At 45.5% G+C, this 25,023-nt stretch overlaps 1 protein-coding gene across 4 annotated transcripts in view; it reads left to right on the top strand.

Annotated features, from left to right (window-relative positions):
* TBX5 (T-box transcription factor 5) overlaps positions 1-25,023 on the top strand; it is a 74,228-nt gene that overhangs the window by 46,253 nt on the left and 2,952 nt on the right. For all 4 annotated transcript variants that reach the window (XM_033956029.1, XM_033956028.1, XM_033956030.1 and 1 more), the window contains one exon: positions 16,383-16,624. In XM_033956029.1, coding sequence (XP_033811920.1) covers positions 16,383-16,624 — 242 coding nt within the window. The remainder of the gene's footprint in view (positions 1-16,382; positions 16,625-25,023) is intronic.

Raw genomic sequence — 25,023 nt, 5'->3', positions numbered from 1 at the left:
GGATTTCAAAAATGGACATTTCTGCGCTTCCGACTTTTCACTCTGTCAAAAATTACAAAGACTAGGGGACACTCGATGAAGTTACGGGGAAATACTTTTAAAACCAATAGGAGGAAATATTTTTTCACCGAGAGAATAGTTATGCTCTGGAACGCGTTGCCAGAGGATATGGTAAGAGAAGATAGCGTAGCTGGTTTTAAGAAAGGTTTGGACAAGTTCCTGGAGGAAATGTCCATAGTCTGTTATTGAGAACGACATGGAGGAAGACACTGCTTGCCCTGGATCAGTAGCATGGAATGTTGCTACACTGAGGATTCCAGAATCTTGTTACTCTCTGGGATTCCGGAATCTTGCTATTTTAGGATTCTGAATGGAATGTTGCTACTTCTTGGGTTTTGGCCAGGTACTAGTGATCTGGATTGGCCACCATGAGAACGGGCTATAGGGCTTGATGGACCGTTGGTCTGGCCCAGTAAAGGTATTCTCATGTTCTTAAATATCCAAATTGGACTTAGACTTAGTCCTTTTCGAAAATGGCCCGCGATAGGTCTTGTTTGCAAGCTGCCAAGATTAGTTTATGGTTTATGGATTATTGACTTTATATATTGTTTTTCAAGGAAACACAACAGGCCAGTTTACAATTTAATTACATTAGAGGTAAAGAGATTAAAAACTAGAGATCAAGAAGAGATTGGCCAACACATTACATAGGTAGGGACTGTCATCATGGTGGGAGCATCCTAACCTGACCCTTTAAGTAAGTGTGTCTTGAGGGCTAACTTAAATTTTGAAAAAGACATTTTTTAAACTTTTTTGTAATGTGCACACGTTTTCTCAGTCTTCTGTTGGAGGGATCATTTCTGGATATTTTGTTCACCGTACCTCAAGAAGGACATGGCGATACTTGAAAGGGTTCAGAGAAGGGCGACGAAAATGATAAAAGGTATGGAAAACCTTTCATACGCAGACAGGTTAGAAAGGCTGGGGCTCTTCACCCTGGAGAAGCGGAGACTCAGAGGAGACATGATAGAGACATACGAGATCATGAAGGGCATAGAGAAGGTGGAGAGGGACAGATTCTTCAGCCTATTGGGAACTACAAGAACAAGGGGACAATGCTAGGAAATTCTTTTTCACTCAGAGGGTGGTGGACACCTGGAATGCGCTTCCGGAGGATGTGATATGACAGAGTACATTATGGGGTTTCAAAGAGGGATTGGATAAATTCCTGAAGGACTCGGGGATTGAGGGATACAGATAGAGGTAGAGATAGGACTATGAAGGGAAAAGGGGAATGAAGGGTTTCAGACAAAGAATCACTTTTCAGGTCATGGACCTGATGGGCTGCCGTGGGAGCGGGCTGCTGGGCCCGATGGACCTCTGGTCTGATCCAGTGGAGGCAACTTCTTATGTTCTGAGAAATTGTACAAGGTGCTGGATCAAGCAGTGCGTTGGAAGCAGTAGCAGCTCAGGATCCTCTCATCCTACTTGGGTTGTGTGCCTGATGTGAACAGGCCGAGCGGTCATCCCCCGTCACATTACCAGCACATACGGTGCTCCTGGCCAGCCTTTCTAATAACCCTTTGTGTATTCACACGTATACACATTCTACACCAGGAGTGCCCACACTTTTTGGGCTTGTGAGCTACTTTTAAAATGACCAAGTCAAAATGATCTACCAACAATAAAATTTAAAAAATACAAAGCACACTACGCAGAGAAAATGTTAATTATTATTTATATTCCATGGGTTTTCAAAGAGGTCAAGGCAGCTGACTTTATGCAATGTCACCTCAGGAACAACTAGACAAAAATAGACAAATATACCCCCTCCCTTTTTACTAAACCACGATAGCAGTTTTTAGCGCAGGGAGCTGCGCTGAATGCCCTGCGCTGCTCTCGACGTTCATAGGCTCCCTGCGCTAAAAACTGCTATTGCAGTTTAGTAAAAGGGGGCCATAGTGCAAAATATAGACAGTAGATATAAATTCTCAAAACGGACACATTTTGATCACTAAATTGAAAATAATTCATTTTTCCTACCTTTGTTGTCTGGTGATTTCATGAGTCTCTGGTTGCACTTTCTTCTTCTGACTGTGCATCCAATATTTCTTCTCTTCTTTCAGCCTGCTAGATGCTTCCAGACCTCATTCCCTCTGCCAACTTTTTCTTCCTCTCTCCCAGCCCCCCCTCCCCTTTCTTTCTTTCTGTCTCCCTGCCCCCCCCCTTTCTTTCTGTCTCTCTTTCTCTTTCCGTTCCCCCTTCTTTCTGTCTCCCTGCCTGCTCCCAAGCCACTGCCGCCGCCATCGGGGAACAGGCCTCCAAACCACCGCCGCCCCAAGCTCTCCCTGCTTCCCCACACAGAAGCATCAGGCTGACCAGATTTCCTCTCCTCGACATCATTTCTGAAGTCGGAGTGGAAGTTCCGGGCCAGCCAGGCAGCGATTGGCTGGCCCGGAACTGCCTTTCTGACGTCAGAATTGACGTTGGGTTGGGGAAGTTGGTCGGCTCAGCGCTTCTGAGACGGGAAGCAAGTAGAACTGAAGGCAATGCGATCGACTCGCGTTGCCACTCTGACTTAATGGGGTGGGACAGTAGAGTGGGCAGACTTGATGGGCTATAGCCCTTTTCTGCCATCATCTTTCTATGTTTCTATGACCATTTGGGCACCCCTGTTCTAGACACTCTTGTAAGGTATAATGAAACACATATTTGTTTATAGGACCTGAGTCTGTTCCTTCACAGACCAGGGAGGAAATCACTCTTAGTTCAACTCTGTAATCTGAATCAATAACATAATTCTTCACATCACAGGAATCTCCAAACACTTCTTTGACCAATAAACATATTCCATAGTTCACAGAATAATAAATTGGGCTTATCTCAGCCAGCGAAGCACAAAGCAACCTCATGATACCAGCTCGGTCAAGCAGTCTTTTCAACTTCCCAGGTTTCTTCTTAACCCACGACTTCTGAGCCTTCTCTGCTCAGGGAAGCCTCTTCATGTAGGCTCTCACCTTCCCACAGGGCCCTCTCTGAATAAATCCCAGACTGGGCATATGAAGCTCTTCCTGCCTGGGTCCCACCCCATGACATCAGCAGGGGGAGTCAGTTCCTATAGTTTAGCGCCACCTGCTGGATGAGGGTTGAGCTCTAAGCTACAGAACTCAATGCATCTTGGATCCCGTAGCTTACCCCCCTAATGGGCCTGTGCCCTCTGTTGCCCATTGATAAAATAACATCACTCGTGAGGAAGAATGCCTGACTTCCTCACACCTGAATTTCTACCCTGAAGCGGCCATTGCAGGCAACTCTTGGCTTCTCCAGTGAGACCATCAACAGAGAAACACTTAGGGAGTTCCAAATATGATAATGGGTTTAGTTCTGTACACACCAGTGAATAGGTATTCGGCAGTTTGCCCTGAGCTCCTGATGCAGGCAGGAATAAGAGGGTGCCACTGCACTCTTTCTGACGATATTGCCTCTGTCTATAATGGCCATTTAGCTCTGCTGAATGTAAACAGATTTCAGAATTCAATTATGAAATTTCAGCATGTTTTATAGTTCTAATGGAAACTGCACATAAAAAAAGATGTTTGGGTTAATTAAAAAAGAACATCTACAGCTCTAAAAAGGAAAGGAAAATCTAAAGGAGATACTTGGCAGGGAGCAAAACTCAGAAAGAGCAATAAAGATTCCAATTCCTCAAGCCGTGAACACTTTCTTTTAGTTAATTAAATGCTCTTAACAACAACAAAAAAAAGCAGATTTTACAATTCAGAAGAACATAAGAGCATAAGAATAGCCTGACAGGGTCAGACCAATGGTCCATCAAGCCCAGTAGCCCGTTCTCACGGAGGCCAATCCAGGTCCCTAGTACCTGGCCAAAACCCAAGGAGTAGCAACATTCCGGAATCCCTTAGAACAACAAGATTCTAGAATCCCGAGTAGCAACATTCCATGCTACCGATCCAGGTCAAGCAGTGGCTTCCCCCATGTCTTTCTCAATAACAGACTATGGACTTTTCCTCCAGGAACTTGTCCAAACCTTTCTTAAAACCAGCTACGCTATCTGCTCTTACCACAACCTCTGGCGTTCCAGAGCTTAACTATTCTCCGAGTGAAAAAAAAAATTTCCTCGTATTGGTTTTAAAAGTATTTCCTCGTAACTTCCCCTAGTCTTTGTAATTTTTGACGGAGAGAAAAATCGATCCACTTGTACCTGTTCTACTCCACTCAGGATTTTGTAGACTCCCCTCAGCCGTCTCTTTTCCTTTTTTTGTTTTGTTTATTATTTTAACAATTTAAACAAGAAAATAAACTTCTTGTACAGAAAATGAATAAGATATGGATTCCAATATCACAACAACAAAATTTTTAAAGTAAAATTATCAACTTAATCAATCTTTAAAGTCCCATAATAGAGCGATCCAAAATTCAAATGAGTGAATTAATATAAAAAGAAAGGAAATAACATATCCTATTGAAGAAAAGCAGACAACTTTCAGTGAGTACAGAAAAAAATTATTTTCTCTTATTCAATTGCAGTTGTTATCGCATTTCCCCCCTCAAGACGTTTCATGGTTAGAAATCCCGACAGCTGAGAGGGTTCAAAGAATATGTAGTTAGAAGATTTATATTTTACTAAACATTTACATGGATATCGTAAAAGAAAAGTTGCACCCATTGCAATTCCTCCTGGTTTTAACAACAAAAATTGTTTTCTTTGCTTCTGAGTTTCTTTTGTTACATCCGGAAATATTTGGATTTTTTGACCTAGAAATTCCTTGTGTCTGTTTTAATATCCAGTTTTTATCTGGCAGCAATACTACATTGGCCAACAATGTAGCTGGTCTTACTAATTCTTTCAATGAAGTATCCAGCATAGTTGTTAAGTCCATCTGTTGCTCCTGATCCTGATCTTGTTGTTGCCTGGATTGCTGCCTTTCCTGATTTTCCATTGGAAGATAATAGATTTTTGAAAATGGAGGAAAAATTTCTTCTGAGACATCAAGCATATCCTGAAAATATTTTTTTTAACATTTCTTTAGCTGAGATTGAGGATATTTTGGGAAAATTTAAAATTCTAAGATTATTAGCTCTGCTGTTATTCTCCAAAATTTCCATCTTCCTTCTCAGATTCAGATTGTCTCTGATTATAGTGGACTGAATCTTATTAACTTCCAAGAAATCATTTTCAATTTTTTCAATTTTTGTATTAATTGCAATATTATCCTGTTTCAAAGTTTTTATATCCTCATTTTGTTCCTGGAATTTCTGTTTTACAACTTTAATTTGGGGTGACAAAGTTTGACCCAGAGTCACAACTAAATCCCATAGCGAGTCCAGGGTAACATTAATGGGTTTAGTAATTGTCAAGATACTTGCAGCCTTTGAATCCTGTCCAGCTGTTCTGATTCCCTCCTGAACGCCTTGTTCCTCTTGCTCCACCGATGGATCCCCCGCAGACAAGCTCTCATCCAGTGCCCAACTCAAGATAGCCTCCCGGGACATAGAGTCCACCACCTCAGGCAGACTGTCCTCCCGTGGAGAGCTGGCACTCTGCGGTTGTGGAGGCGGGGTCCTAGCGTCTGGGCTCAGCGTGGATTCCAGCCCAGGGAGACACAGGGCGGCTTCACTCAATGCCCGTGGCTCCAGCGGGCGACTCCCAGTCGCGAAAGGTTCCTGTTGAAGGCGTCTCAGAAAATCATCAATCGTTGCCTGTGAGGGAGTCTCCAAGCGCCGCGAGGCTCCAGCGGCGCTTTTCCCTCTCCTTTTCGGCATCGCTGCGCTCCGGTATGGAAACACAGTTCTCTGAGAGCGTCTCTATCACTGACTGTTGTCCGCGGCCATCTTGGATCGCTTCCCCCAGCCGTCTCTTTTCCAAGCTGAAGAGCCCTAAACTCTTTAGTCTTTCCTCATACGAGAGGAGTTCCATCCCCTTTACCATCTTGGTCGCTCTTCTTTGAATCTTTTCTAGGGCCGCTATATCTTCTGAAAAACTACAAGTTTCAAGTTTATTAGGATTTTATATACCGCCTATCAAGGTTATCTAAGCGTTTTTACAATCAGGTACTCAAGAATTTTCCCTATCTGTCCCGGTGGGCTTACAATCTATCTTACGTACCTTAAAGAATAATTTATATACTCTCTGTGGTCCTGATATTCAAACCACAGGAGGCAGCCCAGCCACCTCCCGTGGCCGGTGGTAAATCCAGACATTCGGCCACCGGCATTGAATTTCCAGACTAAGTTCAGCCGCATTTGACATAGCTGCTAAGTCAATATTCATTGGCTAGCTAAGTCATAGTGGCTAAAGATAGCCCTTCTTTATAGGCGGATCTGTCTGGCTGCTAGACTTAGCAGATCAGCCATTGAATATTGGTGCTGGCCAGCTATACTGTTTGACATAGCAGTTGACCGGGCTAGCTGGTGTCTAAGATACTCATCTGGAGATAGCCAGTTATCCCCCTCTGAATATTGGCGGTTAGCCAACCTAGTGCTTTTTAGCTGGTCAGGAGCCATTCCTAGCCGGCTGAATACTGCTAAAAATTGGGCGGTATGGGTCAGATTCTATAAACGCTATATTGTAGGCGCCGCTCGGCGTGGTTGTCAAACAAAAAAATGGCACGGTTAACAGAATCACGCCTAGCAGGGCCTAAGCGGACTTAGGCATCGCTAGGCCTCTGAGGCATAGGTGCCGCTCCGTTAGGCCAGCTTTTCACTCGCTTAATTTGGCAGCACCTCTGCCAGATGCCTAACTCAACCACACCTATTCTCCACCCATAATCACACCTAATTTTTAACATAGGCCTCATTAGTTGAGGGCGACTCAACTTAGGCATCGCTTGGTGTACTAAGAGTTCAATGCCAAACTCTTAAATTGCTTAATTCATTTTCTTTTTGAGTAGGTGAAAAGTGGTCAATTACTGCGCCAATTAAGCCAGCTAAAAATTAAAAGTTAGGCGCTAATCCCAAACGTAGGAGTTTCTAGGTGACTGGAGTTAGGGTGCCTGGCAGCGCCTACCGTAGGCGCTCTCTATAGAATTTGGGATATGTTCCAAACAAACACAGCAGGAGATACAAGAAATTGTGCCAAATGTAAGTTCCGAGAAAAAGAGTAGGAATGCCTCCCATTGACTAAGTTTTTCAAAGTTATAATATATTGTATTGTGACCAATCTGAATGCTAGGGTTGCCAGATTTCCTCTTTAAAATAAGAGGGTGCGTGGCCCCGCCCCATTCCGCCTCAAGCTCTGCCTCCAGACGCGGCCCTGAGCGCTCGGGAGACGTCCCAAAACCTGGACAAACTGCCAGGTTTTGGAAATCCCTCCGGGCACCCGGCCAGTCCTCTAGAAAGAGGACACATCTGGGTTTTCACGGACGTCTACCCGCGGACATTTTCACAGACGCAACCCCACTCAAAATGGGGGTGTATAAAGAGGTTCTTAGCGGATGCTTAAGAAATGTTCACAGCCCACGTCATGGCCTGGAGTATAGGTCAAGGTTCAAGCAAGGTCATTTTAACATTTCTAAAGATCTAGCTAAAGGAATGGGGTGCAACATTTTACACCCCAAGTCTAGCCAACAGGCACACTTAGAGCTTCAGCATCCTTTGCCCGTCAACTTACCACCCTAAGTAAAATGGCCTGACTTTAATTGTAAAAATTGGGGATATTGACTCTACCCACATGAACCTTCCTGTAAAAACTGTGAGGAAATTGAAATGGTAACGTACCACAAAAGTAATTTGGGGGGGCCTTTATCAATATGTAGCCCTGGCCCCACCATGTGGTCACCCTGTGGGCTCCAGCCGGCTCACCAAAAATGAATTCAGTCACTGCTATGCACTGACAGTCACACATTCTTACTAAGTTTGGGTATGGGCCAGCACCAGATAAATCCAGTAGGCAGGAGGAGATGAAAAATCCTGGGTCTCGATCGTCTCACTTTGACCAGGAAATGCTTTCATGCTGAAGGAAAGAGCCAAGCCCAAGGTGCAATTGAATAGCTGGAACTCTTTATTCAACACAAACTCTAGTTACGTACAGAGCTATTCACATTTCTTCAGATGTATTGGCAGTCAGCAGGTTCAAAAGATATTTCATAACAGTTCAAGCCACAAACCTGCACACTCTCCTCCATATTCATGGGGGTTAGGGGCAGAGCCGGCCCGCGAATATTGAAAAATCGTGAATGACTTTTAGAGCCAACTCTGACACCCCCCCCCTCCCTCCTGCTTCCCGGACTTCTCCACACCTTACCTGGTGGCCTAGTGGTGAAGTGGGGCAGGAACGATCTTCCTACGCTCCTACCCCATGCAGTCATCAACAAAAATGGCTGCCGTGAGTTCTCGCTGTAGTCTCGTGAGACCACGGGAACTCACAGCAGCCAGTTTTGTTGACAGCTCTGCATGGGGCAGGAGCATAGGAAGATCACTCCTGCCCAACTTCACCGCTAGGCCACCAGGTACAGTGTGGAGCGGTCCGGGAGGCGGGGGTTGGGTCAGGGTTTAGAAACGGGTGAATAACCGAGGTTGCGAGTCCTAAACCCGCAAATTTGGAGGGAGAAGTGTGTATCCTTTTTTTGTCTGGGTGGAGCAACGGCTTGTTTTCTGTCCTTCCCCCAGGAACCAAAGAGGGGTCTCCTTCAATGCTCAGTGCCTTGGCAGGAGAAATAGGATAACCAAGCCCTCAAATTTCGGTCTCACATATCCAGGAGTCAATATCAGCTTTCTCTCTCTCTTCCAGGAATCATGGGAGTCTCTCTCTATACACAGGACTTTGGTGGGAGAAGAGGGATCACCAAAAAGCCTTGGGTTTCTCACTCCCCCCCCCCCTTTGGAAAAGGGATCTCCTACATCTCCTACTATTTCTCTTCTAAACACTATAAGCTTAGTGTCAGTGACCCCCTGAAAAATACCACACCACTGCCTTTATGGCAGAGGCATTTTTCAAATTTGCCTGCATCTGTTTCAAAACCTTAACTGGTTCGGCTCCAGTTTACTTTTCCTCTCATTTTGAGTTGGTTCGTACCACCAAGACCACTCGTAGATCTTACGCATTTTCTTAGCCCGCACTGAAATCTTGTCTTTATAAGAGATTCTTAGGTAGGGCACTCTCATTTCAAGCTGGCAAAATGAATGCTTGGCTAAGTGAAACCATCTCAAAAGCCTTCTCTTGCCGATCCTTTAGAAAATTATTTTTTGGATAAATTCGTTACATTATAACCTTTTGTATATCCTTATTGCTTGTACTTCGCTGGTTGTCAGCTGTCTCTTTTTTGAACCACTTAGAACCACGATGGTGTTGCAGTATCACTAATAATAAAACCCTAAGTGTGCATGCGCACTCCTACCTGCGTGGTCTGTGCTCTGTAGCTCGGTGTCTTCGCATGCGCAGTAGAAGGAGTCAGCGGTGGTTTCTTCTGCGCACTTGGAGGCACATTAAGCAGGAACGCATGGAGGCGACTCCCCCCTCCCGCCCTCACTCCGTCTAATGCAGCGTGGTCCGCGGTCTGACCGTCTCCCTTACAGTCCCTTGCCAAAGTTATTTTTAAGTTCAAAGCCGCCGCGGCTCCTCTCACGAGCTGTACCTGCGTCGGAAGCCTCTCTGACATCACGTCAGAGAGAAGGCTTCCGACGCAGGCGCGGATCGTGAGAGGTGCCGCCGCGGCAGCTTTAAACTGAAAAATAACTTCGGCAAGGGACTGTAAGGGAGCCGGCCAGAAACAAACAGAAATACTGCTGCACATGGAAGTGGGGTGGGGGGAGGGAAATGCTGCTGCACAGGGAAGTGGGGGGGGGGGGGTAAATGCTGCTGGTGAGAAAAGGGGACTGGGGCTGGAAGCTGAAAGAGAAAAGATGGGAGAAGGGGGCTGGTGGGGTAAAAATGGGTTTGGAGCTGGGGCTGAAAATAGGGGACATGTGAGGGAAGGAGGCTTTACTAACACCCATTAATGTAATGGGCTTAAACACTAGTATAAAAATAAAGTTATTATTATTATTTCTCAGGGTACAAATACAGTACAACAGTCAAGTCTCCTCTACCAACTCAAATATACTGTGGTAGATACTCAACATGCGTACTTTAACTGTCTAGGTGAAAACCTTTACACAGGTTCTAAGGCTTTTGTACACGATTGTGCCTAACTTAATCCCTTCCTATTCCATGCTCCTTAATTCTTCTTGAGAAGAAGCAATAGAGATAGAAGACACCCTAATAACGTCAATGGAGACAAAAGGCTCATCCTACACAAAGCAGGCAAAGACTTGCATGGTCTATGGCAGTATATGGCCATTTGGTTGAGGATGGTCTGGGAAGGGCTTTGATGGCTGGGATGGTTTAGATGGGCTGGAGTGAGCTTTGATGGAGACTTCAGTAGATGGAACCTAAGCACAGTACCGGACAGAGCTTTAGGTTCTGGCCCAGCAATAGCTAAGAAGAAGGAAAATTTAAATTAAGTCAGTAATTTAAACAGTGGGTGGGGTTGGGCACACTGGATGGACCATTTGGGTTTTTATCTGCCGTCATCTACTATGTTGCTATGTAACCACTCACCAACAGAAATTTAGCACAAAAAAGCACTGGAGCTGAGGATAAACATCTTATTCTCTCTCCCAAAGTTTTAGAATATAAGCTACACAAATTCCTTTCCCCCCCCCCCCAAGAGTCAGAGCTGTCCCAATGAATTTCTAGCCTCATTCCTGCCAGAACTTAAAATCACGACCAAAAGATTTTTCAGGCAATTTTCAATTTTATTTTGAGTGAAATGGTGTGGTAGCCGTGTTAGTCCACTCTTCAAGGTAATATATAGAAATAAAACAAAGACATAAAGAAAACAAAAATAATACCTTTTTTATTGGACTAAACTCCCCCTCCCCCTCCCCTTTTTACGAAACTGCATTAGGCTTTTATATCACTGGCTATGGTGGTGTCAGCTTTGATGCTCATGGAATTCCTATGAGTGTCGAAGCTAATACCGCCAATGGCCATTGATAAAAAAAAAAAAAGCTTAATGCAGCTTCATAAATAATAATAATAATAATAATTTATTCTTGTATACCGCCACACCCAAAAAGTTCTAGGCGGTTCACATCCATTAATTAAGATCCGTGCTGACACACGGATTTACAATATTTTGACAGAGTTACAGCAGTAGAGAAAGGGAGCGTGGGAACAATAAACAGAGTTTTATCAAAAGTACAAGCAGCAATAAAGGAAGGGAAGGAAGGTAAAGGAAAGATAGGAGAGAGATCATGTAGGGGGAGGGGGGGAGCAGAGGGAGCAGGGAGAGAGTGGGAAAGGGGGTAGTTGCAGGTGGAAAGGGGTTAAAGGGCCTGTTCTCGGAAAAGGTGCGTTTTGAGTAGTTTTCTGAAGCTAAGGGAGGTGGGGGCCTCGAGTACCATTTGGGCTAGTCAGGGGTTCAGTTTAGCCGCCTGGTAAGCAAAGGTTTTGTCTAGGAATCTTTTGTCTAGGGGTGTTTGTGTGTTAATATAGTCTATGCTTAGCTTTCAAAGGTAATCCTGTCTTCCTCAGAACAGAAAAAAATGTATTTTACTGTCAAAATTCCAATTCGTGACCAATGGACTTTCCTGCCTCAGTCTTCTGCCGAAATCGCCTCAAACCCCAGCCAACAAACTGCAGACCTTACAGCGTACCCTGAAGTAAGCCACAGCACAACGGCCGAAGCGTCGGCTCCACTTGCTCAGACTTGGCAACACCAGTTACAACTGCAACAATCGCTTTGCTTTAAGTTTCTGGTTTCTCAGTGTAATGGCCAGAAAAGGGTTTGTGGCGTATGGGATTCATTTCTACATCATACGGTGGTGACTTCCAGTGATATGATAGTGATGGTTTTCTTTCTAGGGTGGTGGCTTCCAGTATCTCTGCCTTTTTTTCTTGGAAAAAGCTAACAGTGGGTAGCATATTTGGATTTAAAATAGGTTTGGACAAGTTCTTGGAGGGAAAGTCCATAGTTTGCTTTTGAGACAGACGCGGGTAGCAACACTGCTTGCCCTGAGATTGGGAGCATTGAATGTTTCTACCAGAAAGTTGTGACCTGGATTAGCCACTGATGGAAACAGGATACCGGGTTAAATGGACCATTGGTCTGTTTTAAACTTTTAGAGTACAGTAATTGGGAATGGTCAGCTGGTACGATCACTTTCTTATCAGGCTGTTCAGACATGGAACAGTCTTCCATTAGAAATAAGAACCTTAGATTCTACTACGACTATTAATTATTTCTATAACACTACCAGAAGAAGACGGTCCCTGCTCAAAAGAGCTTACAATCTTAGCAGACAAGACAGACAAACAGGATGTCATGGATTCAGTTAAGGGGAAGGGTTAATCTGCTGGCTGGGTTGGAGGGCAGACACAATCAAGCCACTGTGACATCACTGATGAGGTTGGCTCTTATTGGTAGAATGAGGCATTATGACATCACAATCTCACCTCTGCTTCCCAAAGACTGAAACTCTTCACACTACTACTATGAATTATTTCTATAGCACTACCAGACGTACGCAGCGCTGTACAGAGTCACAAAGACAGTCCCTGCTTCAAAGAGCTTACAATCTAAACAGACGAGACACACAAATAGGATGTCATGCATACAGTTAAGGGGAAGGGTTAATCTGCTGACTGGGTTGGAGGGCAGCAGGGAGTACAGGACAATCAAGCGATTGTGACATCACTACTGAGGTTGGCTCTTATTGGTGGAATGAGGCATTATGACATCACAACCTCAGCTCTACTTCCCAAAGATTGAAACTCTTCACACTACTACTATGAATTATTTCTATAGCGCTGTACAGAGTCACAAAGAAGACAGCCCCTGGTCAAAAGAGCTTACAATCTAAACAGACAAGACAGATAAACAGGATGTCATGGATACAGTTAAGGGGAACGGTTAATCTGCTGGCTGGATTGGAGGACAGAGGGGAGTACAGGACAATCAAGCCATTGTGACATCACTGTTGAGGTTGGCTCTTATTGGTGGAATGAGGCATTATGACATCACAATCTCAGCTCTGCTTCCCAAAGACTGAAACTCTTCACACTACTACTATGAATTATTTCTATAGCGCTACCGGACGTATGCAGCGCTGTAGAAAGTCACAAAGAAGATGGTCCCTGCTCCAAAGAGCTTACAATCTAAACAGACAAGACAGACAAACAGGATGTCATGGATACAGTTAAGGGGAACGGTTAATCAGATTAGATTTGTATATTATTTTCATAAAGTTTTGAAGACACACTAATTTTTTTGAAAAATGTTACTCTTGATTTTAATGTTTTGTATAATATTATTTTAAGTATATGTGCTCCCCGTAATGTAGGTTTTCTCTTGTTGTAATCCGCTTTGAATCTGTAAAGCAACGGAATATAAGATTACTGATTAGATTAGGTTCTAATGAATCTAGTGAACAGTGGAGAGCAAACTCGGTATCAGAGCGTTTCAAGACTGGCTGAATTCAGGTAGATGCTCTGCATTGTATTTACTAAAGGGTGGTAAACCCTGAGACGTGCTTTAGTGAATGAAATCTAGCTTACTGTGTTAAAGTGTTTTGCAGAATTTTGCGTGTTAGTGCATACTAATCGCACCTGAATTATTTTCTTAAGACATTTTTAGAAGAGTGTATCATGGGCGCAGAATGGACATTGAAGTGTTAACCAGCTAGTATGTTTCCATTAGCACTGGCTAACACAGAGTTAAAGTGGGAGGATTTAGCTCCTTAGGAGACAGTAAAGACTCAGCATTATTTTTTTGCAAAGCCAAAATAAGAAGTTCTAAATAGTGCTATGTTGGATCTAAGCTTAGTATATCTTAAGATGGGACTTTCGCGTGTGCTAAGACCAGGTTCTAAGGTCTTATTTACTATCAATAACTTGGATTTCTTTCCCCATTTTTTTCAGGTTAGTCGTATTTATTTGGTTTGTTTCCCCCTGAAATTTGTAATTTTACTGTTTTGTACATCGCTTAGAATTTTGAATAAGCGATTAATCAAATCTATAATAAACTTGAAACTTGTCTAACTAAACTAAACCGTAGAGTTATATATCTCATTTTCTCTATAAAAATAGAGCTCGGCACGGTTTACAGAAATTAAAAAGAATAAATGCAATAGGAATTAGGGATAATATAGAAGGAAGCAAAGTTTACAATTTTGAAAAAAAGCCAAGTTTTCATATGTTTTCGGAATAGTTGGAGAGAGCCCAGATCACGCAACTGGACAGGAAAATTATTCCAGAGCTCAGTAATTTTGAAAAGAAGAGACTTCCCTAGTTTGCCAGTATAGGTAACGCCTTTCAGCATAGGAAAAGATAATATGAGTTTTTGAGTAGATCAGGTAATCTCAGATCTTGTAGAATTTCAAGATAGAGGAAGCGAAGATGCCATGCAAGATCTTAAATGTCAAGCAAGCACATTTGAAATAGACTCTAGAAATAATTGGGAGCCAATGAAGGTTTAGCAAAAGCAGAGAAACATGATCAAATTTACTTTTTGCAAAGATCAACCTAGCCGCAGTATTCTGGATCGGCTGAAGTCTTTGAAGGCTTTTCTTAGTCAGGCTTAAAAAGACCGCGTTACAATAATCCAACCTCGAAAGAATGATTGATTGTACAAGGACAGCAAAATGTTGTTGGTGGAAGCAGGATCTCACTTTCCTCAACATATGGAGACTAAAAAAAACGTGTTTTTTTTTCACCAGAGAATTAAGATGGTCATTGAAAGAAAGTGTTGAATCTATAATGACACCCAGAACTTTACTTGAAAATTCAATCTGTAGTGAAGATCCTAAAGGCAGTAGAACGGACAGAGGCAGCTGATCGAATTTTGGGCCAAGCCAAAGTAATTTTGTTTATAGACCGGTGAGTCTGACATCGGTGCTAGGCAGATTGGAAGAGACTATTATAAAGAACAAAATGAATTGGATTAATAAGAGAATGCCAACATGGTTTTCTTCAAGGGAAATCTTGTTTCACCAATCTACTGCATTTCTTTGAAGGGGTGAAGGGGTGAATGAACACGTGGATAAAGGTGAACCAGTAGATATTGTGTATTTGGATTTTCAAAAGGCATTTGACAAAGTACCTCATGAAAGACTTCTGAAAGTCATGGGATAGGAGGTAAAGATGTTCTTTTATGGATTGAGAACTGGTTGAAAGATAGAAAACAGAGAGTAGGTTTAAATGGTCAATATTCAGAATGGAGAAGGATAAATAGTGGGGTTCAATCAATCATATATCAAAACTCCCACACAGCTAGAATTCAAACAAAATAGCCAAAAGACCGTGTAAATATAGTTTAGTGAGAACAAGCTAAACAAGTCCAAAAAGCGTCTAGGAGGAAAAGCCTCAGAGCCCCGTTAGGAATGGGCAGGTAACTTCATAGGCCTAAAAACCTCCATAGACCACAAGGACGTTTGAAATAGAGAATGACACGAGGACAAATTCTTCCCCCTCCCCGCAGGAACTCATTTTCCCGTCCTGTCCACGTGTCATTCTCTAGTTTGAATGCTTCACAGGCAATTCTAAATGTTCATTCCAGGCAGTCATTATATCGAACAGTGAAGATAACAAAACTTATCTTGCGACGTGTATGGAAGCCAGGCTCCGGTCCCCACCGACGACGGGATTGAGGAAAGCAGAGCTTATGATCAGCACTCGTGTGGGCAGCACACATGTAGATCATGGCCCCGTGACCATTCCACACACCCCTCCCCCGTCCCCACACTGCCTGTACCTGGGACAGACCACCCCACCCTTGGCACGCTAGAGTGCTAAGTGGTCGTTCAGTGCTATTTTTAAAATTGATGTCAAGAAGCGTGAACATATTTTGTTTCTGGTTTACAGGACAGAATAAATATTCTGCAGCATTTCTTATGACAACATTTGCGAGTTTTGGGTCTAATTAGTAGCTTGGCGAGGGAGGTTGGCACACAGGGCGGTGGTGCCTGGCATCGCTGTAACCCTCTCCCCACTCCTTGGACATCCCGCCCTCCACGTACTCTTTGAAATGTTCGCTGACCTGAGTAGAGTCTTCCACCTGCCGCTTTCACCGGCCTCTGCTCCCTTCTGACATCACATCCTGGTCCCGCAACCAGGAAGTGATGTCAGAAGGGAGCTGAGGACCGGCGCCAGCAGCAAGTGAAAGATGCTGGTCACGCTAATGAACATTTAAAGAGGCATGCTGGGGAAGGGCGAAGAGGAGGAGAGGCGCTGGCTCCGGCATCCCCTGCAAAGACGCCACCCGGGGAAGGTTACTCTGTTCTATTTATTCATTTACTGCCCTATATAGCTTTTGCAAAGCTGAAGACCGGTGCCATGGTGTTCACATTAATACATCTCTGTGGCTTTTGTGGCTCGTTTTCAGCAAGGAGTACCCTGTGGTCCCCAGAAGCACGGTGAGACAGAAAATGGCCTCTAACCAGAGCCCTTTCGGTGGAGAGACCAGGGTCTTGTCATCGTCTGCTAACCTGAGCTCCCAGTTTCCCTGTGAAAATGGTGTGTCGAGCACCTCCCAAGACCTTCTGCCTTCTTCCAGTCCATATCCTGGTCTCGCGCAGGAGCACGGTCAGATTTACCACTGCACCAAAAGGAAAGGTCAAACTATAGGTAACAGCAGTTTTCCTCATTCTTGTCGGCTTCTGTGTCTGTTTGTCTCTTTCTGATATGTCACGTCTGGCTCCTTTTCTTTCACAGTTCTTGTGTACACCTGTGTGTGTGTATGTGTGTGTTGGAGTGTACATATAGGGTTACCAGATTTTCCTTCGGGGAAAATCCAGACCCGTGGCCACCGCCCAGCTATGCCTCTTTCCCGCCCTGTTCCGCTCCCAGCCCCGCCCCCAGAGGGCATCTGCGCATGACACCACCGCGTTGCATCCGCACATGCCTCTTCCCGACGCACGATTAGGTCAGGAAGCTTTTCAAAACACAGACAAAGTGCCGGGTTTTGCAAAGCCATCCGGTCCCCCAGACATGTCGAGAAAAGACATGTCCGGGGGAATCCAGACGTCTGGTAACCCTACGTACATACACATGCATGACTGCAGGCTTTTCTCTCATCTCCATCGCTTTGCGTATGTCTATCTGTCTAGCTCTTTTGTCTGTCTTAGTTACTCACTTTTTTTGTTCCCTTAAATTCCTTTCTTTGCTTGTATTTTTAATCAAATAATTGACTTAGGGGCCCTTATGCTAAGGGGCGATAAAGCAATAACGTGTGTTTATCACGTGGGGTGGACACCTGGAATGTGCTTCCAGAGGACGTGATAGGGCAGAGTACGGTACTGGGGTTCAAGAAAGGATTGGACAATTTCCTGCTGGAAAAGGGGATAGAAGGGTATAAATAGAGGATTACTGCACAGGTCCTGGACCTGTTGGGCTGCCGCGTGAGCGGACTGCTGGGCGCGATGGACCTCAGGTCTGACCCAGCGGAGGCATTGCTTATGTTCTTATGCTCTTATGGGAGAGGAGGAGCTAGTGGATGCTCTGGATGGGCCATTTGGCCTTTATCTGCCATCACGTTACTATGTTTCTAAAGTTCTGTGACATCACAATGCAGGTTGAAAGAGCCTTAGCCAATAGGAAGAGGAGATGCAAATGTTAAGAGCCTTAGCCAATAGGGAGTGGAGGCAACAGTGGATGCTACAGATGGACCATTTGGCCTTTATCTGCCATCATGTTTCTAGGTTTCTATAACCACAAAGCTCTATGACATCACAATGCAGGTGCAAAGAGCCTTAGCCTATAGGAAGAGGAGATGCAAATTTTAAGTGCCTTAGCCAATGCGCTTCCAGAGGGCGTAATAGGGCAGAGTACGGTAATGGGGGTTCAAGAAAGGATTGGACAGTTTCCTGCTGGAAAAGGGGATAGAGGGGTATAGATAGAGGATTACTGCACAGGTTCTGGACCTGTTGGGCCGCCGTGTGAGTGGACTGCTGGGCACGATGGACCTCGGGTCTGACCCAGCGGAGGCATTGCTTATGTTCTTACTTAAAAGCAGCGCTAGCGGGCCACACTCGGGAGCCACGCAGACGCAGTGCATATCACCCACACACTAAAAAATAAAGGTTATTGTTTAGCGCAGGGGGTGTGTTTGGGGGCAGAGAATAGGCGTGCCCTGATCTAATCAGCACATGGGCATTGGCAAAGCGGGTAACCACTGTGCAAGAAGAAACGACTACAGAGCTACACAGAGGCCTGGTTTCTATAAATGACTCCTAGCCTAGCTGAACTAGACACCGAACGTAGGGCTAGATTCACTAAGCAAACCGATCGTGTACCGATCGGTTTGCGACCCCATTACGACCCCGACCCGATTCACTAACCTTCTGGCCGCACCCGATCCATGCAAATGAGGGAAATGGCATGCAAATCTAGCAAGGCAGCGACTCACCAATGTTTTTCAGGCACACCGACTGGGCTGGCCGATCCGAAACCAAGCGACCGGTGAGGACCAGCCGTTCACTCCTTACCTGCTCTCTCCTGCGCTGAAATACCAGCCCTGCAGCCCTGAAACTCCCTGCTTGCTGCTGACCAAATGGATACGAGAAACTCCACTGTGGTGAAAAAATGCCGCCCCGACTCTCCTGCTCTCTGCCGCCCTTCCCCGCTTTAAAACCACGGGCTCGCACTGCGGGGAAGGACAGCAAAGAGCAGGAGAGTCGGGGGCGGGTTTCCTGTTCAGTTCCGTAGTCTGGCAGTTCTCCCCCCCCCCCTCTGCTTCTAGGCTGCAGCGAGTACCAATTGGCTCTCCTCACGATTCGCAGCCCAGCACCCGTGGATCTTCGGGAGTTCAGCTGGCTAAAAATTCTCTTTTTTGCTCAGCCTGCTTTTCCTTCCTGCCGTTGTGACATAGCGCCATGGAGGTGGAAGATTTGCTGGCTGCTCTCCCTGCTCAGCTGCCTGTTTAAAAAAGAAAAAAAACCCCCAGTCTGCCAGGCCAGGTTAATTCTCTTAATTGGACGGTAGGCACCTAAGTTTCTTGGCAGGTCTAAGATGAATCGTTATGGCCAATTCAGCATCCCCCCATGTACCTAATATGCCCCCCACCCCCCACAAGAAAACGCGCCTCCCACACCACCCCATATTAGGAGCAACCCCCACCCCCCCACACCCCCACGGCCTGCATACCTGTAGAAAAGTTCAGTGGTACGATCAGCATGTTCACCCCCTTGCTCCTGCCAGCCTCATCTCCCCTCTGACATCGCGTCCTGATCAAGTGACCAGGCCTAATATACTAACGTAAGTTGACCAGATGTCTTCCTTTTGAGGACATGTCCGGGGGTTCCGGACAGCTTTTCAAGACCTGGCACTTTGTCCGGGTTCTGAAAAGCTTCCGACGTTGGGACGGCGTCTGCGAACACACGGATGCAATGCGGCGATGTCACGCGCACAAGCGCGATGTCATCGCGTTGAATCCATGCATGCATGCGACATTATCGTGTCATCCCAACGCACAAACAGGTTAAGGGGGTGGGGAGGGATGGCAGAACTGGGGGGCGTGGCCATGAAACAAGTTAAGGGGGTGGGGAAGGATGGAAGAACTGGGCGGACCTGGGGGGGCGTGGCCATGAAACAAGTTAAGGGGGTGGGGAGGGATGGAAGAACTGGGCGGACCTGGGGGGGCGTGGCCATGAAACAGGTTAAGGGGGTGGGGAGGGATGGCAGAACTGGGCGGACCTGGGGGGCGTGGCCATGGGTCCAGATTGCCCTTTGGGAAAATCTGATAACCACTAATGCCTACCTTGACACCTAGCGACGTGTCTGTCTGCTTAGGCTAGGGTTACCAGATTTTTCCACAGAGAAACCCAGACACATGGCCTTGCCCCGTGACACCCCCAGCCCCACCCCCACAAAGCCTCGTCTTTTTTGTCTGACCTCCGGGCCACGCTTGGAGGGCCTCTGAGCACGCGCAAATGAATGTGACGTCATCCATGCATGCTCAGAGGTCCCCCTGACGTGGCTGGGAGGTCAGGGCTTTCCAAAACCCGGACAAACTACCAGATTTTGGAAAGTCCATCCGGGCCTACCCAGACAGTCCTCTAGAAAGACGTCTGGTAACCCTAGCCGAGGCGCTGCTAGGCACGATTCCATAAAGGACGCCTAGCGGTTGATTGACAGCCACGCAGACCGGTACCTACGAGTTAGGCCATTTATAGAATCGAGCCCTTGGTGCCAGTCTCCACGCCCGGTTCTTGGCACCAGACTTCCGCCTGTTGAAACCTTACCGAAGTTGTGTGAGGAGATTCTCCCTGCTTTCAAACTGAATCCCTCTTGAAGAGACTTTCTCAGTTGTGTGTGTGTCTTCTTCAGGCTTTGTCAAAATAGCATTTTGTCTCTTCATTGAGAATATTTCAGTCACCAGAAACACACTATCCAACCTGTGTCCTCCAAATGGCAAGCCATCCATCACTGTCCCTCACTGCACAGTGATAAGGAATCAGCAGAAGTTTCCTTCCAGTTTTGGGATTCCCACTAAGTGGTGTCTCCTTGGGTGGTTTCTCCCCCTATCTCACTTCCTTCTATTGTCACAACAAGGATTGCTGTCTCCTGTGTGGCAAACCGAGCCCTGGGCTCACAGAGAAAGGAAAGAGACCAGCGACTCCACTGTGACTCCCTCATGTTTTTCTGTGTCACTACAACGTCATATATACCTCAAAAGGGTTTATTCAAGTAAAAAGTCATCAGATGTTTACTACAAGGCAAGCTGAGCGCTGCGTCACTTTCAGAACTGTTCAGCTCGAGGTTCCCATTTGTGAGGAGATGGAATATTTAGAGACATGGAGCAGGTCAGGGACAAGAAAGACGTGACAGAGAACCTAACTTCAAACCAAAAGAAAAGATTGATTAGACTCACAATCTAATCCCTCCCTTTTACAAAACCGTGAAAGTGGTTTTTAGCGCAGGCCGGCGTGCTGAATGCTCTGCGCTGCTCCCGACACTCATAGAGTTCTATGAGCATTAGAAGCAAAGCAGAGCATTCGGCGCTAAAAACTGATTTTGTGGTTTTGTAAAATAGTGGGGGGGGAGGGGTAAGTATGTTGTAGCTGGGACAATGGGAGTTAAGTGAGTTGCCCAGGGTCAGAAGGATGCTACAGTGGGACTTGAACCCAGTTCCCCCAGGATCTCGGTTTCCGGTACAAACCATTAGGCTAATCCTCCACGCCATAGAAACAGAGAAACATGATGGCAGATAAAGGCCAAATGGCCCGTCCGCAGCATCCACTATCTCCTCCTCTCCCTATTGGCTAAGGCTCTTAACATTTGCATCTGCTCTTCCTATTGGCTAAGGCTCTTTACTCCTGCATTGTGAGGTCAGAGAACTTTATGGTTATAGAAACATGATGGCAGATAAAGGCCAAATGGCCCATCCGCAGCATCCACTATCTCCTCCTCTCCCTATTGGCTAAGGCTCTTAACATTTGCATCTGCTCTTCCTATTGGCTAAGGCTCTTTACTCCTGCATTGTGAGGTCAGAGAACTTTATGGTTATAGAAACATGATGGCAGATAAAGGCCAAATGGCCCATCCGCAGCATCCACTATCTCCTCCTCTCCCTATTGGCTAAGGCTCTTAACATTTGCATCTCCTCTTCCTATTGGCTAAGGCTCTTTACTCCTGCATTGTGAGGTCAGAGAACTTTATGGTTATAGAAACATGATGGCAGATAAAGGCCAAATGGCCCATCCACTATCTCCTCCTCTCCCTATTGGCTAAGGCTCTTAACATTTGCATCTCCTCTTCCTATTGGCTAAGGCTCTTTACACCTGCATTGTGAGGTCATAGAACTTTATGGTTATAGAAACATGATGGCAGATAAAGGCCAAATGGCCCATCCACTATCTCCTCCTCTCCCTATTGGCTAAGGCTTTTAACATTTGCATCTCCTCTTCCTATTGGCTAAGGCTCTTTACACCTGCATTGTGAGGTCATAGAACTTTATGGTTATAGAAACATGATGGCAGATAAAGGCCAAATGGCCCATCCGCAGCATCCACTATCTCCTCCTCTCTCTGAGAGAGCTCAAGTGCCTATCCCAGGCCCTTTTGAAATCAGACACAGTCTCTGTTTCCACCACCTCTTCCGGGAGATTGTTCCACGCATCTACCACCCTTTTTTGTAAAAAAGTATTTCCTCAGATTACTCTGGAGCCCATCACCTCAACTTCATCCTCTGCCCTGTCATTCCAGAGCTTCCTTTCAAATGAAAGAGACTTGACTTGTGAACATTTATAATATCTAGATATTTAAACGTCTCTATCATATGTCCCCTCTCCCGCCTTTCCTCCAAAGTATACATATTGTGATCTTTAAGTCTGTCCTCATACGCCTTATGATGAAGACCACGCACCATTTTAGTAGCCTTCCTCTGGACCGACTCCATCCTTTTTATGTCTTTTTGAAGGTGTGGCCTCCAGAATTGTACACAATATTCTAAATGAGGTCTCACCAGAGTCTTATACAGGGGCATCAAAAGACCCTGGTTAGACCTCATTTAGAATTTTGTGTTAAGTCCTCATATTGGGCGTGATCTTGCAACATGGTTGCCTTAGTAGAATTTTTAATAATGCATCTATTTTATGCCTTTTCCAACACACTGTTCAGTGATTTTTTTTTGTTATTTGTAATTTTTCAATGGTATGAATTATTTTGTTCAGAGGTTTTTTGCAGTTGCTTTTAAATTTTTTTAAAAAAATAAATATTTCTTTTATATATGTATGTATATTTCTTTATACAATAGGCAGCCAGGCAAGCGTAAATATGTGTGGCCTCTGGAAATGCCAGCACATGCTCCATGTAAAATCAGGCGCACTTTTTCTCACACATGCATATCCCCACACAGTCCCCCAGGATCTCTCTTTTACATGGAAGGCATGCTTAACTTGTTGAAAATGTATTATAAACTCAGCCCTTTACTTTGCAATCGCTTTTCAGCAGGTTCTTATCCCAACCTGTGTCATTTTGTACTATTCAACAGTCCTGCATTCATATAGTAGTGCTATGAATTGATATTCAGTGTTGCTCCATGAATTTGCGGTTCACGGTCTCACTCATTCGCAGTCTGCTCAGACCGCCTTTTCCTGTAGCAACGTCGGGCTACACCAATCAGGAGCTGCGTGTCAAAGCAGCTCCTGATTAGTGTAGCCTGACTTTACTACAGGAAGAGGCGGTCGGAGCAGACCGCGTGTGATTTTCTTCACCCGCCGGCGCTCCAGCTGCCCTCTCCTGTCTCTACAGCTGCCCTCTCCTGCCTCCCCTGCCTTTTAACAGGTGAAAAGCCTCATTTGCGGTTTTTCAAAATTTGCGGGGGTTCCTGGAACGTAACCCCCACAAATTTTCTATGTATATCTGGACTTTGGAATGTGAGAATTTCCTAACAGTAACTGGACACTGAAGGGATGTCAGCAGTGGTGCAGACCGCCTCAGGTGCTGACTTAGCGGGGGGCACAGGCATTGGCCCCTCTCCTCCTCTCCGCCCCCCTCCCCCATGTACCTCTTGAAATGTTCACTTTCACAAGCAATATCTTCCACTTGCTGCTCGTGCCAGCCTTGACTTCCTTTTGATGTCTGTTTCTGGTCAGGACATGACGCCAGAAGGGAGCCGAGGCCGTCGCAAGCAGCAAGAGGTAAGTGTAATCTTCGGAAGGTGAAGAAAGCTGATGGGCTGACATTTATAGATGGTCCCTTCTCAGAAGAGTTTACAATCTAACTTGAACAGACAGACATGACTTATAGGATTGGGGATGCAGAACCCAAGGAGAGGAGTTAGGAGTCGAAAGCACTCTCAAAGAGGTGGGCTGACATTTATAGACGGTCCCTGCTCGGAAGAGCTTACAATCTAACTTGGACAGACAGACATGACATAGATGGTTGGGGATGCAGAACCCAAGGTGAGAGGAGTTAGGAGTCGAAAGCACTCTCAAAGAGGTGGGCAGACATTTATAGACGGTCCCTGCTCAGAAGAGCTTACAATCTAACTTGGACAGACAGACACGACATATGGGGTTGGGGATGCAGAACCCAAGGTGAGAGGAGTTAGAAGTCGAAAGCTCCTTCAAAGAGGTGGGTTGACATTTATAGATAGTCGCTGCTCGAAAGAGCTTACAATCTAACTTGGACAGACAGACATGACATATAGGGTTGGGGATGCAGAACCCAAGTGAAAGGAGTTAAGAGTCGAAAGCACTCTCAAAGAGGTGTGCAGACATTTATAGACGGTCCCTGCTCAGAAGAGCTTACAATCTAACTTGGACAGACAGACATGACATATAGGGTTGGGGATGCAGAACCCAAGGTGAGAGGAGTTAGAAGTCGAAAGCTCCTTCAAAGAGGTGGGTTGACATTTATAGATAGTCGCTGCTCGAAAGAGCTTACAATCTAACTTGGACAGACAGACATGACATATAGGGTTGGGGATGCAGAACCCAAGTGAAAGGAGTTAAGAGTCGAAAGCACTCTCAAAGAGGTGTGCAGACATTTATAGACGGTCCCTGCTCAGAAGAGCTTACAATCTAACTTGGACAGACAGACATGACATAGAGGGTTGGGGATGCAGAACCCAAGGTAAGAGGAGTTAGGAGTCGAAAGCACTCTCAAAGAGGTGGGCAGACATTTATAGACGGTCCCTGCTCAGAAGAGCTTACAATCTAACTTGGACAGACAGACATGACATATAGGGTTGGGGATGCAGAACCCAAGGTGAGAGGAGTTAGAAGTCGAAAGCTCTTTCAAAGAGGTGGGTTGACATTTATAGACAGTCCCTGCTCAGAAGAGCTTACAATCTAACTTGGACAGACAGACACGACATATGGGATTGGGGATGCAGAACCCAAGGTAAGAGGAGTTAGAAGTCGAAAGCTCTTTCAAAGAGGTGGGTTGACATTTATAGACAGTCCCTGCTCTGAAGAGCTTACAATCTAACTTGGACAGACAGACACGACATATGGGGTTGGGGATGCAGAACCCAAGGTGAGAGGAGTTAGAAGTCGAAAGCTCCTTCAAAGAGGTGGGTTG

The sequence above is a fragment of the Geotrypetes seraphini genome, chromosome 8 (assembly GCF_902459505.1).
Source record: "Geotrypetes seraphini chromosome 8, aGeoSer1.1, whole genome shotgun sequence".
In the NCBI taxonomy this organism is placed as follows: Eukaryota; Metazoa; Chordata; class Amphibia; order Gymnophiona; family Dermophiidae; genus Geotrypetes; species Geotrypetes seraphini.
The sequence above is the reverse complement of the archived record's forward strand: the minus strand, read 5'-3'. Positions and strand labels throughout refer to the sequence as shown.